The 15,204-nt window shown below is 35.3% G+C and overlaps 1 protein-coding gene and 1 long non-coding RNA gene across 2 annotated transcripts in view; both read left to right on the top strand.

Moving 5' to 3' along the window:
• Positions 1 to 15,204, top strand: part of LOC149502331 (uncharacterized) — a 134,286-nt gene that overhangs the window by 54,672 nt on the left and 64,410 nt on the right. The window lies entirely within an intron of this gene.
• The window catches only part of LOC114239783 (putative sodium-dependent multivitamin transporter), a 13,915-nt gene continuing 3,186 nt past the window's right edge, over positions 4,476 to 15,204 (top strand). Inside the window, exons 1-8 of the mRNA XM_028170164.2 lie at positions 4,476 to 4,885; positions 7,013 to 7,136; positions 7,221 to 7,783; positions 7,972 to 8,068; positions 9,277 to 9,441; positions 11,285 to 11,442; positions 12,173 to 12,377; positions 13,855 to 14,052. Coding sequence (XP_028025965.2) covers positions 7,020 to 7,136; positions 7,221 to 7,783; positions 7,972 to 8,068; positions 9,277 to 9,441; positions 11,285 to 11,442; positions 12,173 to 12,377; positions 13,855 to 14,052 — 1,503 coding nt within the window. The 5' untranslated portion in view covers positions 4,476 to 4,885; positions 7,013 to 7,019. The remainder of the gene's footprint in view (positions 4,886 to 7,012; positions 7,137 to 7,220; positions 7,784 to 7,971; positions 8,069 to 9,276; positions 9,442 to 11,284; positions 11,443 to 12,172; positions 12,378 to 13,854; positions 14,053 to 15,204) is intronic.

Below are 15,204 nucleotides of genomic sequence, written 5' to 3'. Positions count from 1 at the left end.
AGTTTTCCAAATTTGAGTACAAATTTTTATTTTCAATTTGGAGCTGTTTTTTAACTTATTCGATTTAGAATTAGCGTTTTAGAGCATTCATATATTTATGTCAGTTTTAAAAATAAAGTTGCATACGTCGTGGTTAAATCTATTATTGTGAGCTTAGATTTTTACTTAAGGCAGGTAAGCCGATCATAAAATACAGGCCAAATCCCTATGCGGCATGATAAGAGAATATTTTGCACCGATCCCACACAATGTGAACTAAGAGTCAGAAGAAGAAGAAGTTCTGAGTTTGAAGTCGTCGTGGCTTAAAGGATAAGACGTCCGGTGCATTCGAATCCCTAGCGATGCAACGGTGTTCGAATCCCGCGAATTTTTCTAATGAAATACGTACATAATAAATGTTCACGATTGTCTTCCACGGTGAAGGAATAACTTCGTATAATAAAAATCAAACCCGCAAAATTACAATTTGCGTAATTACTGGTGGCAGGACCTCTTGTGAGTCCGCGCGGGTAGGTACCACCACTCTGCCTATTTCTGCCGTGAAGCAGTAATGCGTTTCAGTTTGAAGGGTAAGGCAGCCGTTGTAACTATACTTGAGACCTTAGAACTTATATCTCAAGGTGGGTGGCGCATTTCCGTTGTAGATGTCTATGGGCTCCAGTAACCACTTAACACCAGGTGGGCTGTGAGCTTGTCCACCCATCTAAGCAATAAAAAAAAAGTTTCTCGAAGAAACTATCACAATTTAAAATTTTATTGTTGGCTATGAAATGCAGACAGTTCGATTTGTAAACAAACCTACTTATTAGTTGGTCAACTGAAATTGATCTCTTGAATTGATAAAAAGGGTCAAATATACCTAATAAGAGCCGATCCTAACGTCTCACCGTTTGCATTTTCGTTTTCTTATCTCTTATCTATTCCTTTGTCTAGGGCGAAAATTAGTCCTGCAGAATTTCGAGAACAAACAAAGCTTTTACGTCCAAATTTCATTAGCCGCTAATCAATATTAACCATGTTTTACGTAAATTAAACATTGTGTGCGAGATACTGCATAGATTTCCGTGATTCGGTACATAGATTAGGTAATTGAAGCATTGTACGTAAGTATAAGACATGTAGGTATTGTTTGGATTTTTAGGAATCATTAATAGTTACTGATTGATAATAATAATTTTTCTAAATCTTATGATTTTTTTGAATTCTGAATTTGAATCTGTCATAATGACAAGAAACTTTTATGTCCATTGGAATTTTTTTATTGCGTAGCTGGGATAGTCGACTTACGATCCACCTGTTGTAAAGTGATTACTGAAGCTCATAGGTATCAAGAAAATGCCACCACCTACCGGCCGTTTCACCCTTCAAATTGGAACACATGACTGCTATGTGACAGGAATAGGAAAGATAGTGAAACTTATCCGTGCTGGCTTACAATATGCTCTACCAATAGTAAATGCCGGTTGACAATCGCAATACGCTAATATACTAGATACTCAAAGAATTTGCTACTGACTCTCCGGCGAATCTCTATTAGTCATCTTTTATATCAGCAGCGGGAAGAGAGATTAGTTAAATTTAAGTAAAACAATTCATAAATATTATCTGTGGATGGACAAAAAATCTAAGAAAAAAAGAGATATAAAAAAAATTACATTGTTTGTGTCTTTTATTAATGAGAATGTTACATTATATGTATGAATCTGTTTTCTTTTAGCTTTGATCAGACAGACATTTCGCGTTTCTTTTGATTTATCTAAACCACTCGGATACTAGAGCTCACAGCGCTTGCCTAACTTGCCTTCAATGTCTTTAAAAACGTACTTATTATAAAATAAAGAAACACCCTTAAATTCAAATTTAAATTGTAGACGGTGATTAATATTTGATTCATGATAATTATAGTCTTGACAATAGCACGTTGTTATAACGTAATTATTGGTTAACGGGGAAAAGGCGTAAGAAACGTTATAGCACGTAGAATATTAATTGATTTTTAATTTAGAACACTACTCAATGTACATAATATGTAATATTGAGTAATAAATTGGACTTTTTTATTGGGATATTTGTTTATTTATTCATATTTATTTACTGTTCTCAGGCTATAGGTACTTGGTTCCAGGAAAATACTCGGATTACTGAGTACTAGTATTACCTCGAATCCAATGGTTCGGACTGTTTTTACTGTAAAGAAAGTTTGTAGTTTTTCTCTTGAAAGGATAAAATAGTCGATATTACGACGACGATCTACAACTACCTATCACGGTAAGATCGTGACTTGGGTGGCAGCATTTTTATTTGTAAATGACTAACTCATTACAGAACCGATAATGCTGAAATATTGATGCCATATTCCTATGATGAAATAAATTCTTAGTAGCTGTCTAGTACCACTAACACAGCTTTTTTTATTCCTTTCTAAAACGGTAAGGAAAGGTTAAAGCCTTGGTATCGAAAACTACATGTTTGTGATCATATTAAAACCTTTAGTTCGTGTCTCTAAATTGGTAGCGGCATCGCATTTTCTGTAACCTTTTAACACCAGAAGAGGCCTGAACTCGTTCACATGTCTAAGCAATAAGAAATCCCACTTTTTTGTTTTACATTTTAAAAATCTATTTATAAGAGACATAACAGAACAGAACTCAATGAATCAATCAACGATGCTTATTGGGCTTTATTGTTCAATAAAGATCGTTAATAAGCTATGCAATGAATGAATTACGAATACTGTTGATATTGTTTTGCATTTTATACCATTATTTTGTAAGCATTCTTTACATTTATTTTGATTACTATTTTCCTACTTGTTTGCGTCAATTATTTATCTAGTTGATAAAATTTATGAAATTATTCGGTAGGTAGGTATAAATAATGTTTTATACCGAAATAATAAAAATATACCCTACTAAAATAAATATTATACATAATTAATAAGCCTATTGGTGGTTTATAAATTATGTAATTAGTAATGTAGTGTAATTTAAATAAATATGTAAGTATTAAAGACAAAACTTTAATTACTTATCTTTTTTTAAATATAATTTTATAGTTACTTCTGTGACGAGCTTTATACGTTTATTCGTAATAAGCCTCTCTACTATCAGACATCTAATGGATTTCCTTCCATGTACAAACTGTACCAAGCTCATTAAATATGTTGTTCATCTTCGCCATATTTTCGTGTAGAGCGTTTTCGTTTATCTTACTAGATGTCGCCACAAGTAACCTAAAACATACGGAGCAGCAGTTTTCAATTAATTTGAAAAATATTAGCAAAATTTTGCACAGGAATGTGTGTAGCTTTGGTTATGTAATAATAGCTACAGTATAATTAAAGACTTCGAAACGAATTTTTGCTGTTGGTGGCAAAATTTTAACGCTAGAGACTGCCCTCGGCTGACGTACGGATTTTGTAATCCAGCTGCGCTGCAGCAATTCAAGCGCTTTTAGATTTTATGCAAATGTAAATAATTGATTTTCAGTAAAGATTAGCAATTTTAAAAGAATTTAGTATTATAATAGCAGATAGATACTTATATAGTCAACAATTAATTGTCATGCATTAGTTTAAGTAATAGATTTCACCTATATTGTTGGAGTTTTCAAAACATGGTTTGTTGTGAAAACAAATCGTTGTAGGTAACTCTGAGCGGATGTTTTTTGTGATCCCTGTATGATCCTTAATTAATATCATCTTTCAAAATTGTGATACCATTTCACAATCAATCAGCATGGTTTGTGGTACTATTATACTAGTAGATGTTTACTTAAATAAAACGTTTTTTGTATTTGAATAAATTAAATGTTTTTTTTGTATTAAAATTACTGGTGGTAGGACCTCTTGTGAGTCCGCGCGGGTAGGTACCACCGCCCTGCCTATTTCTGTCGTGAAGCAGTAATGCGTTTCGGTTTGAAGGGTAGGGCAGCCGTTGTAACTATACTGAGATCTTAGAACTTATATCTCAAGATGGGTGGCGCATTTACGTTGTAGATGTCTATGGGCTCCAGTAACCACTTAACACCAGGTGGACTGTGAGCTCGTCCACACATCAAAGCAATAAAAAAAAATAGATTCAGATAAAAAATTAAAACTGAAAAATTTGTGTTTTTTTCTAATTTTTTTAAATACTCATCGAATTAGTTGTCATCTAATCAATTCAATTGTTACACAGCAATGGCTTTTAATGTTTTTCCCATTTTTTTATTCTTCTCACCGTCTAGAAAAAGTCGTTATTAGTGATAAGATTGCTTATAGTGTACATAAACTCAGAACATTTTTTTATGAGTTTTATTCCATTTCAATGAACATATATAGCAGCATAATTTCACTGTATCAATTATCAAATCAATTATATATTTATTTATTTTCATTCACTTCATTCGCCATGATAAAATTATACGTTTTGAGCAGCGCTTTAAGCGCTTGATATCCATTTGTTACCAAATTTCTACTATACCTACTATCAAGCATTCTTGATCCAACAGCGAGTGAACGTTGGCAACGAACGAAACTTAAGTAACATAACCTCTTAACAGTTTCGTGCAAACAAAAACATCGAATGGCATTTTTTTGCTCAATGACCTTCTTATTTAAATCTTCAGTCATTAATTAGTCGGCGTTGACTGGCGAAACTTGTCCAGTTGTATGAGTTGTGATGTGAAGTTTTTTGCAATAGTGAAAAGGACAATTTTTGGGTATTCATTTAGGGTTACCAAGATTAAGTAAATCTCTAGTTTTCAATTTACTTTTAATGATACAAGATTGAGGCTTGTAAAAATAATATGAGAAAAAAAAGCAATAAAACTATAACATTAGTTGACGTGTAAAATAGATTGTTGTGTGTTGTGATTTAGTTATTAGCAGAGTTTAATTAATACGGTAAGTGCTAAAGTGTCAAGTTCTACAAAAGTTTAATTTAAAAATTTCAATGGATACATCATTTTGAAAAAATAGACAGTCGACTGATGTAGTTCTTCGTGTGATTTATGAATTTAATTCATATATTTTACTTTTACATTTTTGTAAAATTCACAAAATTGCAACATTTTGTATATTCTTTTGGATTATAACAAAATTTTGGCGGCACATTTAAATGGGTGCGGTTGGAATTACTGCAGTAAATACTTCGATCAACAATTAATTGTATTGTTGATCGAACACTAAATAGAACATTATATTAAGCTTATTATGGTATTATTGTACCTATATTTAATGAAATGAACGGAATACGAGGCTATATGATGTTATATGTTCATCGCACTCCATAACCACCGGAATGCTTTCATCTTTAGATATAAGGTTGAAGCTTTCAATTGCAGTGGCATTAACACGACCCACTCACATGTATCGAGTAGGAATATACATATTTGAGTCGACTATTATCAAAGGCGGCAATCTGACTTTTGGACAATGATTGGTAAATCAGAAAAACGAATTATTGACTTTGTATTCCATTGGCAGTCACAAAACTCTTCGGAACGACATCTTAGATAAATAACAGGTTAACTATTAACCTTTATTTAATGCAGGTTTTGAACCGTATTCTTTGAAGGAGACGATTATATTCAAATAAATCTGTATTGACATATCAATAAATTTTTTTTGTTTAAATGCACAGATTGCCACCTTTGATAATAGACGACTCATTTGATATGTTACGTAATATTATAATTGCGAATGTTCGTCAAACAATGTACTTATAAAAATTTCTTAAACAGATATTAATTAAATATTTGAAGACAGACATTCTGTTTGTATACGTAACGCATGCGAGTCGTGTTACATGAATCGTTTTATTAAGATACTAGCGACCCGCCCTCGCTTCGCTTCGGAAACATTAAAACACACATGAAACCAAAAAAAAAAATTAAAAAAAAATTAAAAAAAGTAGCCTATGTTCATCAGGGACAATGTCGGCTTCTAATGGAAAAATAATTTTTCAAATCGGCCCAGTAGTTTTGGAGCCTATTCGAAACAAACAAACAAACAAATCTTTCCTCTTTGTAATATTAGTATAGACAAAAGATAAAACTAGACATATTTTTTTTTATTGCTTAGATTGGTGGACGAGCTCACAGCCCACCTGGTGTTAAGTGGTTACTGGAGCCCATGGACATCTACAACGTAAATGCGCCACCCATCTTGAGATATAAGTTCTAAAGATCTCAGTATAGTTACAACGGCTGCCCCACCCTTCAAACCGAAACGCATTACTGCTTCACGGCAGAAATAGGCAGGGCGGTGGTACCTACCCGCGCGGACTCACAAGAGGTCCTACCACCAGTAATTACGCAAATTATAATTTTGCGGGTTTCACTTTTATTACACGATGTTATTCTTTCACCGTGGAAGTCAATCGTGAACATTTTACGTAATTCATTAGAAAAATTGGTACCCGCCTGGGATTCGAACACAGGCGCATCGCTCAACACGAATGCACCGGACATCTTATCTCTTAGGCCACGACGACTTCTTAAAATAACTCTTATGTAAATTCATCTGCTGTCTACGTTGTGGTATTTTTAACTATTGCAATCGCATTGATAATGATATATACCTTTATGATAGCTCCCAATTTATATGTACGATTTACCAGCATCATTGGTTTAACATTATATTTGTAATTTGCGATTATCAAAATGACAATTACTAGTTTTACCTCCGCTGGTGGCAGGACGCACTGAAGGATTTTTTATTGGCAATAGGGTGGTTGTGAGCAAGGGGAGTAATATCTTTCTATCATTTCTGCCTTGAATCAGTCATACATTCTGCTTTACAGGGTGAGATAGTTGCTGTAGGTGCATTAGACTTGATACTTAGTCTTAAAGTAGGTGCCGGCGTAATTTTGCAAATTCACATTTCGGTCCACTAAAAATAACTTTTTAATTATTATTGTTAAAAAAGTTTGAAACTTTCGGATTTAAGACGTGTGTACAGGAAAACGTATGTCGGGTCCGCTAGTAATTCAATATAGTTTGATGTCAATAAATTTCGTTAATATTTTAGGACGGCCATGGCGTTATCCGTATTTGGAATATGTGACTACCTTATAATGGTAGCCACTATGATCGCTTCTGTGGCTATTGGACTCTATTTCCGATTTAGTGGAGGAAAACAGAAAACAAACGAGGTAACAACATGCTAAGTACCACCTACGGAATGTTGAGCGTTTAATTTACATAATATTCTGAAGTTATAAATTTTATTTTTCCAGGAATACCTCTTAGCTGATAGAAACATGTCGATATTACCGGTCGCGGTTTCTTTGATGGCCTCATTCATGTCGGCGATCACACTACTCGGAGTGTCGGCAGAAAACTACTATTTCGGCATGCAATTCGTTATCATAAATATAGCCTACTTCTTAGCAACTCCGATAGCTAGTAGATTATATCTACCCGTGTTCTTTGGCCTTCAAAAAACAAGTACCTATGAGTACTTAGAACTGAGATTTGGGCCTCAAATACGTATGCTCGCGTCTCTGACGTACACTTTACAAATGTTATTGTACAATGGCATAGTGCTTTATGCTCCAGCTATTGTATTAGAATCTGTGACTGGTTTAGACAGGATAATATCGATACTAGTTGTAGGGTTAGCTTGTACGTTTTACTCGACTTTAGGAGGGATGAAGGCCGTATTATTTACTGATTTACTGCAGTCTTTGCTGATGTTTGCCGCTGTGTTGAGTGTGGTGGTATTTAGCGCAGTCCAAGTCGGCGGATTCGGACAAATATTTGTTCGTGCCCGGGAAGGTGGACGATTAGACTTTTCCAAGTAAGTAAGCGGTATTGGCACAAAACGGTATTGAATAAAAAACAATTTCTCCTAATAAGTTCTTCAATTGTGACATTTACATAACACGTTCTATAATTTGAATTTAAAATATTAATGAGTTCGATTTCTTTTTTTGAGTTAATTAATTATTAAGATCAAAAAAGGAAATTCTGATAGTTCGTGTGCAGTTTCAGTGTAGATCCCACCCAGAGGCACACGTGGTGGTCACTCATTATTGGAGGAATGATAACTTACTTATCACTGTATGCTGTCAATCATACTCAGGTAATTTAATCTTGTTTTATCTTTAAGAATTCACTGTATTTACTCGTATGTCAGTTAATATGTCAACTATTCTATAAATAGAAATCAGATTTCATCTATTGTTGATCGATCTTTGAAGTGACGTATTTTAGATTTACTCATTGACACAATAGATATGGAGTTTCATGTTAATATAACTTACATTACAACGAATACAAATAGTATTCTAAAACAGGAAAAATTTAATTTGACAAAGCAGTATTTTTTTCGTTTCTGAAAAAATAGAACGTGAATTATTATAACACATGTATTTTTTTTCATAGCCAGACGACTATATGGCCAACTAATGGTGGATGTTTATCGATAGTCATGGACGTCAGCCATGCCAGGGATACAGCCAAACCGCTGCTTACTAATTGTAATTTGCTTAATGCTGATGTTCCATGGTAGCATTTTTTTTAATACACAAATAATTCTTATGACTGAGATATAGCAATATCCCTAGTGCACAACGAAAGAGTTTACCATTTCTCAAAAAGAAGTTGAATTAATGTGCACATGTTGAGTTGTTCTTAACAAAATATAAGTGCGAATAGAAATGTCGAACACTGACTTTGAATTGATTGAGAGCGTTATAACTGGTGCACATAAATGTACAACTGCAATATAAGTAAATAGGTAGATACGGGTAAATACACAGTAATCGTTTAAAAAAAACTTGTCTACGTAAGACGTACCGGTGTTCACGGCCAGCCGTTATTCTATACTATTGAGACTGATCTCATGCCTTTCAGTGGCGGCTTAACAATGTGATCTATGGAATTTGATAACCACTTCATACCAGGTGGGCCATGATTTCGTTTTTTTTCATCTAAGTCAGTGATGCCCAAAAGGGTCGACCCAATTAAATACGCGATAACTTAATCGACCGCAAAGTTTGTAACTTGGTAATTGTGTCAATAAGAAAAAGAAGAGATAAGAAGGACTTTTAAAGTAATTTTGTTATAGAAGTCTAAGGTTCGTTTTGGAAAAGGGTATTTTCCCAAAATAGTTTGGGAATCCCTGATCTATGCATTAAAAAATAAGTCGTCATGCGTTTTAAGGCAATCGAAACTACATATACCATATACGTGCGAGTCATCAGCTGGTTTGTAGAGTTGTGCCAAAGATCAACAGCCCGGATAAAGTGGTTATAAATCATCAATAAAAGAGAGTTTTTAATCGCACAGGTACAACGTCTGTTAACAGTGAGCACGTTGGACCGATCCCAGCAGTGCCTCTGGTGGAATTTGCCCGTGATGTCTGCTCTCAGTATCATTACATGCATCAGTGGATTAGGCATCTATGCCGTCTACAAAGACTGTGATCCGTTGACTTATCACGGAATTACTGCTGTAAGTTATAACGTTTAATCGCAAACAAGGAAATAAATGTTCATATTTTAATAGCTACTGCGAATGTCGACTACGGTAATTTGATAATAAGTATTTATTAATTAAAAAAACAATGTTTATCGATACTTATTATACTGAGAGCATGTCTCTCAAAATTGCGTAACGCTTTGTCTTTATTTATAATTAATATATTTCGACAGTTACTAATTATTTTAGTCTATATCTATACTAATATTATAAAGAGGAAAGATTTGTTTGTTTGTTTGTTTCGAATAGGCTCCGAAACTACTGGACCGATTTGAAAAATTCTTTTTCCATTAGAAGCCGACATTGTTCCTGATGAACATAGGCTACTTTTTTTTAATTTTTTTTTATTTTATTTTTTTGGTTTCATGTGTTTTAATATTTCCGAAGCGAAGCGAGGGCGGGTCGCTAGTAATAATATTATAAAAAGGAAAGATTTGCTTGTTTGTTTGTTTCGAATAGGCTCCGAAACTACTGGACCGATTTGAAAAATTCTTTTTCCATTAGAAGCCAACATTGTCCCTGATGAACATAGGCTACTTTTTTTATTTTTTTTTTGGTTTCATGTGTGTTTTAATGTTTCCGAAGCGAAGCGAGGGCGGGTCGCTAGTAATATATAATAATAAGCAAAGTCAATGTTCTGCTAAGGTGAAGTGAAAACTATCGTAATTATTAATCTTCTTATCAATGCTTTTATATTGACCTTGTAGGCAGACTAGCCCACTGAGTTTCTGGCCGGATTTTTCTCAGTTGGTCGCAATTCCTATCCGGTGGTAGATTCTACGAAGCACTGCTCTTGTTACGGCCAGTTTTGGCAACACCTCCGGTTTGAGCCCCGAGAGCTCACCTACACGCTAGGGTAACGCTGATATAGCCTCTCAAGGCTATTAGTATAGGCAGGGGAATAAGAAGTAGGAAGATAAGCATACGACCCAACTGATGGTGAATGGTTACTGTCGCTTATGAACGTCAGCAATACCAGGGATACAGCCAAGCCCATAGCTGACATTGACAACCCCACAATACTCGTTTAAACAAACGTTTCTACGCTAAAAAGATTAAATAGTTGAATAACCTTGTTGTGTAACTGAATAAATTCCAAGATCGTATCTGTCGCCCGTTGTCGCTTCCAGGAAAATCAATTCATAGGATGAATGAATGTTCAAATAATATTTGCCGAGTTATATGAAGTTAAGGAGGTTTTGACGTGACTATTCTATTATATTGTTATTTAGAAGATCTACAAATTCGGCCGTCATCTATGATTAAATCAGTGCAAAGCAATCTATGCCTGTTCTCTAGCTCTAATCATGATTAAATGATAAATTTCGTAGGTTTTTGTGTAGCGATACATACCTACCTATGTTGGAAAAGTGGAAGCCTTGAATTCCGAATCAGTTGCATAGTTATTATGATTTGACTGTAAAGGCCTAATTGAATAAAGCATACAGCTATTTTTGATTTTTTAATACGTTCCCTTGTTTTTCTTCTCGAACTTTCCTTTCCATATCGACGCTTGAAAGGCAAACGTGACTAAGCGACAATGCGTGAACTTTACAGTAGACTAATTTAAAGTTGATAAACCTGAAAAAAAAAATTATTTTAACGAATCTAGCTGTAGGATTGAAATGATTTTAATAGACCTAGAAATATATATTTTTTTACGCATCGAATATGGTTATTGCCTATCATTTATGTACAATGCAGTTATTGTCGCTTAGTCACGTTTGCCTTTCAAGCGTCGATATGTATATGTCGAGTACTGGTAGTTTGAAGGGCTCGAACATTATGTAATTAAAAAAGTCGATCACCAATACAGATTGACCAACTGATGCCTTACTACGTGGTACAAATGATGAAGTCAGCTCCCGGTCTGCTAGGACTATTCATCGCTGGTATATTCAGTGCTTCCCTCTCCACAATATCAGCGGCTTGTAATGCACTGGCCGCAGTGACTCTAACTGATTACGTCAACAGGTTAGATTACAATATTTTAACTATGTTTCCATTGTTTGGATTCTAGAATTTTCTTCGGTTTTCACTAGTCTCAGACTTAATTGAGACAAATTTTGAGGCTTAATTTTGCGTTCATTATTGCCATTATATTATTTTCGAATACTTCCCACTTTCCGTGATCACGGGTAGATCTGTATATAATGACAATAAAAAAACGCAATATTTAATTTTGAAAGCAGTTTTAATTATGTTTAGATTGCTTTTGCGGGCGACCTTGTGGTTAGTGGTTACTGGGGCCTATGGACATTAACAAATATCTTTATAGGTTCCGGAGATAGGCAGGTTGGCTGACCGAGCGGGCTCTCAATATGCCTTGCCACCAGTAAAAGCCGGTTAGTGGTTGTAGTGTGCTGGTATAATACACTGCGAATTCCGTTGGCCAGTCTCCGATGAAACCTCTATTTGCTTTTTACGACAGCCACCAGACGAGTTGAGGCGGTGCTATTCTAGATAGAAACTACACAGCCAAAATTATACCGGACCTTTTTAACAACATTGTAAACTAATATTAAGAAATTTAATATGTAATTTAATGTTTTTTTAATATATTTTTTATTGCCCTTATAGGCCGACGAGCATACGGCCCACCTGATTGATGGTGAGTACTTACCGTCGCCCATGGACGTCAGCAATTCCAGGGGCAGAGCCAAGCCGCTGCCTACCATGTAAAATGAATGTAATTTGTTTTCAGATGGTTCTTAATACCTTCATCCTATATAACCTGGATGACAAAGCTAGCAGCCTGTACTTATGGATTTCTATTCCTCGGCCTTGCTTTCTTGGCTGAACATTTAGGGGGGGTATTGCAAGCAGCTTTGACTATCTTTGGAGCTGTTGGGGGCCCATTGTTCGGAGTTTTTACTTTAGGCATGTTTACTACTTTTGCGAATGAGAGGGTGAGTATATTTATGTGTCCGCGATATAACCCAAAACACATATTTTTTTATCAACAACTATGTGACCATATTTTTGTCGATGCGGATGAGCTCACGATTTACTCGGTGTTAATTCGCTACCGGTGGTACCCATATCTATCTTAGTGTGAATACCGCTTATTATGTTACAAACGTGTTTCGACATAGCAGATTCGTTTGTTTGAATAACGGCAATATCATTTTTGGTTTGTATTTTTTGTCTTTTATGTGTTTTATAACGCAAGAGACCATTCAAACAAACTACAATTCGTAGCAGGTATAGTTGGAGACAGGGTGGGGGGGACCCACGCAAGCTCAATGTGGTATTCATCATAATATAACCATTGTCATATCGAAGGTTACTTAATACATATATAAAGGTTATCAGAAGATTTATATCGATTTTGAAGTGTGTTATATGATGAGCGATGGTATTGTTTTAAAAAAGAAAAGACCATTTACGAATATTACATCACTGAATATTAAAATATTCAAAATAGAATTAACAATATCACAATAGGTTTGAACTGGTTTGAACTATTTGAATGATGATTCATATCTAACAGACTATCTCTGAGAAGCGCTTTTATACAAAGAAAAATAGTAAAATATTCAAACAAACAATTAAAACATGAAGTGGTTACCTTACTGGTGGTAGGACCTCTTGTGAGTCCGCACGGGTAGGTACCACCGCCCCGCCTATTTATACCGTGAAGCAGTAATGCGTTTCGGTTTGAAGGGTGGGACAGCCGTTGTGACTATACTGAGACCTTAGAACTATATCTCAAGGTGTGTGGCGCATTTACGTTGCAGATGTCTATGGGCTCCAGTAACCACTTAACACCAGGTGGGCTGTGAGCTCGTCCACACATCTAAGCAATAAAATGAAAAAAAAAAGTGATTATTATCTCCAAAATATAAATGTAAATAAGGAAAATGCATTTACAATTAACGTAAGGAAGAATACTGCGTTATGAAGTCACAACGAGGAAAACTACATGGAAATTAGAAACGAACGTTAAAACGCTAAGGATAACACACATTTAAGAAAAAATATATTAAAATAATATTTTATAGTAACTTAATGAAATATATTGGGATGGAAGATACCATTAAATCAGTGCTATATTATAAGAACTAATTTTGAATATTTATTTATTTAGTATTGGCGAGTCGCGCGCATAATACTTAGTCATCAGTTTCCACGGGTGAAAGAGGTCACGACCCATCTGGTGTTAAGTGGTTACCGGAGCCCATAGACATCTACAATGTAAATGCCACCACATACCTTGAGACTCGAGTTCTAAGGTCTCAGTTTTTACAGTACAACGGCTGCCGTTTCAAGCCGAAAAGTATAACTGCTTCACGGCAGAAAGAAGGCAGGCTGGTGGTACCTACCTGTGCGGACTTCTACCAGTAAAATGCGAATGGTTTCGATACTTTGAGCTTTGTTGTGTAGGGCGCATTCGTCGCTCTATTAACTGGCATGGCGCTTACTCTGTGGATGAGTTTCGGCGGACCGCGACCGACGCCTGTGAAACTGCCGCTAAGCATAGACGGATGCGGTTTTAATGTCACCAATCCACTACCGGCCGTGTCGACGAACTTCAGTGACTACTTTTACCCGTACAGAATATCGTACATGTGGACCAGTCCGGTGAGTGGAATTAACCAGTTTTTTTAAAGGACTAAAAGTCTGATATATTTTGTGACGAGCGCGCTAGTTGTCAATCGCAAAATTTTGATCGGAACAAATTGAAATGTTATTCGCTATGACAGCATTCTTCTAATTTTAATTTACTAGTATTGTTTTTTTTTTGTTTTTTTTTTAAGCTATTGCATAGCTTTTATCGCGGACTTTGAGCGCGGTGACCGAATCAAGAAATTCCGTAACGAAAATTATACCTAACATCCCCACTCCGCCTACCATGTAGTTCGCTTTCAACATTTACGCGTTGCTCTTGTGAATAAGCGTGCGGCGTGACGTCGCACTGCATGCGCATCATGAAAAGTCTGCCTATCTCTCTCTCGCGCGGTCTAGCTTATGAGTGTGAAGGGGACAGTTAATGTTTTGCTTTTGTTAATGTTTATAAATGTAGCGTGGTCTTATTTTATTATTGTTTTAATATTAAATTATTATTGTCTAATTATAATTGCATAAGTTGATATAAAGTGCTATGCAATAGCTTTATCGCGGCAGTCCCCGAGTGCCACACGTGTTTTTTTTATATTTAGCCACCTATTCAGTTTGAATCGGTGTCGGCCGATTATTCAGATGTAATAATATCTTCAAATAGCTCTTAGCTAAGATCTTATCTTGTTCCGCATCTTAACTCGTTATTTGTTTTATCAAGAACACTTGAAGTTGATAAAACCGTTGCAGACTTCACGCAAGTGACGTTTTACATATTATCATCACGATGCCGCGTGAACTTAGTTGTGGATTATAATGAATCCTTTCAATATTTTAAAATATACCCGTTGTCGCGTTTTCATATAAATGTAGAAAAATCGAAAAAGATAGAAGAATTCTTATTCGCGCGCGAAACTGAGACAAGACGTGAAAGACGTATTTGAGGGGTGAAGGGCTATTTGTTTTAAGCGACATTTCGTCTAATAAGTGAATTTTTTTAATTGCTCTTGTAAGCAGACAAGCGCATGGCCCAACGGATGGTGAGTGGTTACCGTCTACTGTGTCTTCCATTTATCTTTGTAATTAAAGGTGCGTTTTATTTGGTATTAGCATCATCAGTTCTATGCATTTAATTGAATATCAATTAAGCTTACTCCATCCAAATAGAGATAAAGA

The sequence above is a fragment of the Bombyx mandarina genome, chromosome 09 (genome assembly GCF_030267445.1).
Source record: "Bombyx mandarina strain Sakado chromosome 09, ASM3026744v2".
In the NCBI taxonomy this organism is placed as follows: Eukaryota; Metazoa; Arthropoda; class Insecta; order Lepidoptera; family Bombycidae; genus Bombyx; species Bombyx mandarina.
The sequence above is the reverse complement of the archived record's forward strand: the minus strand, read 5'-3'. Positions and strand labels throughout refer to the sequence as shown.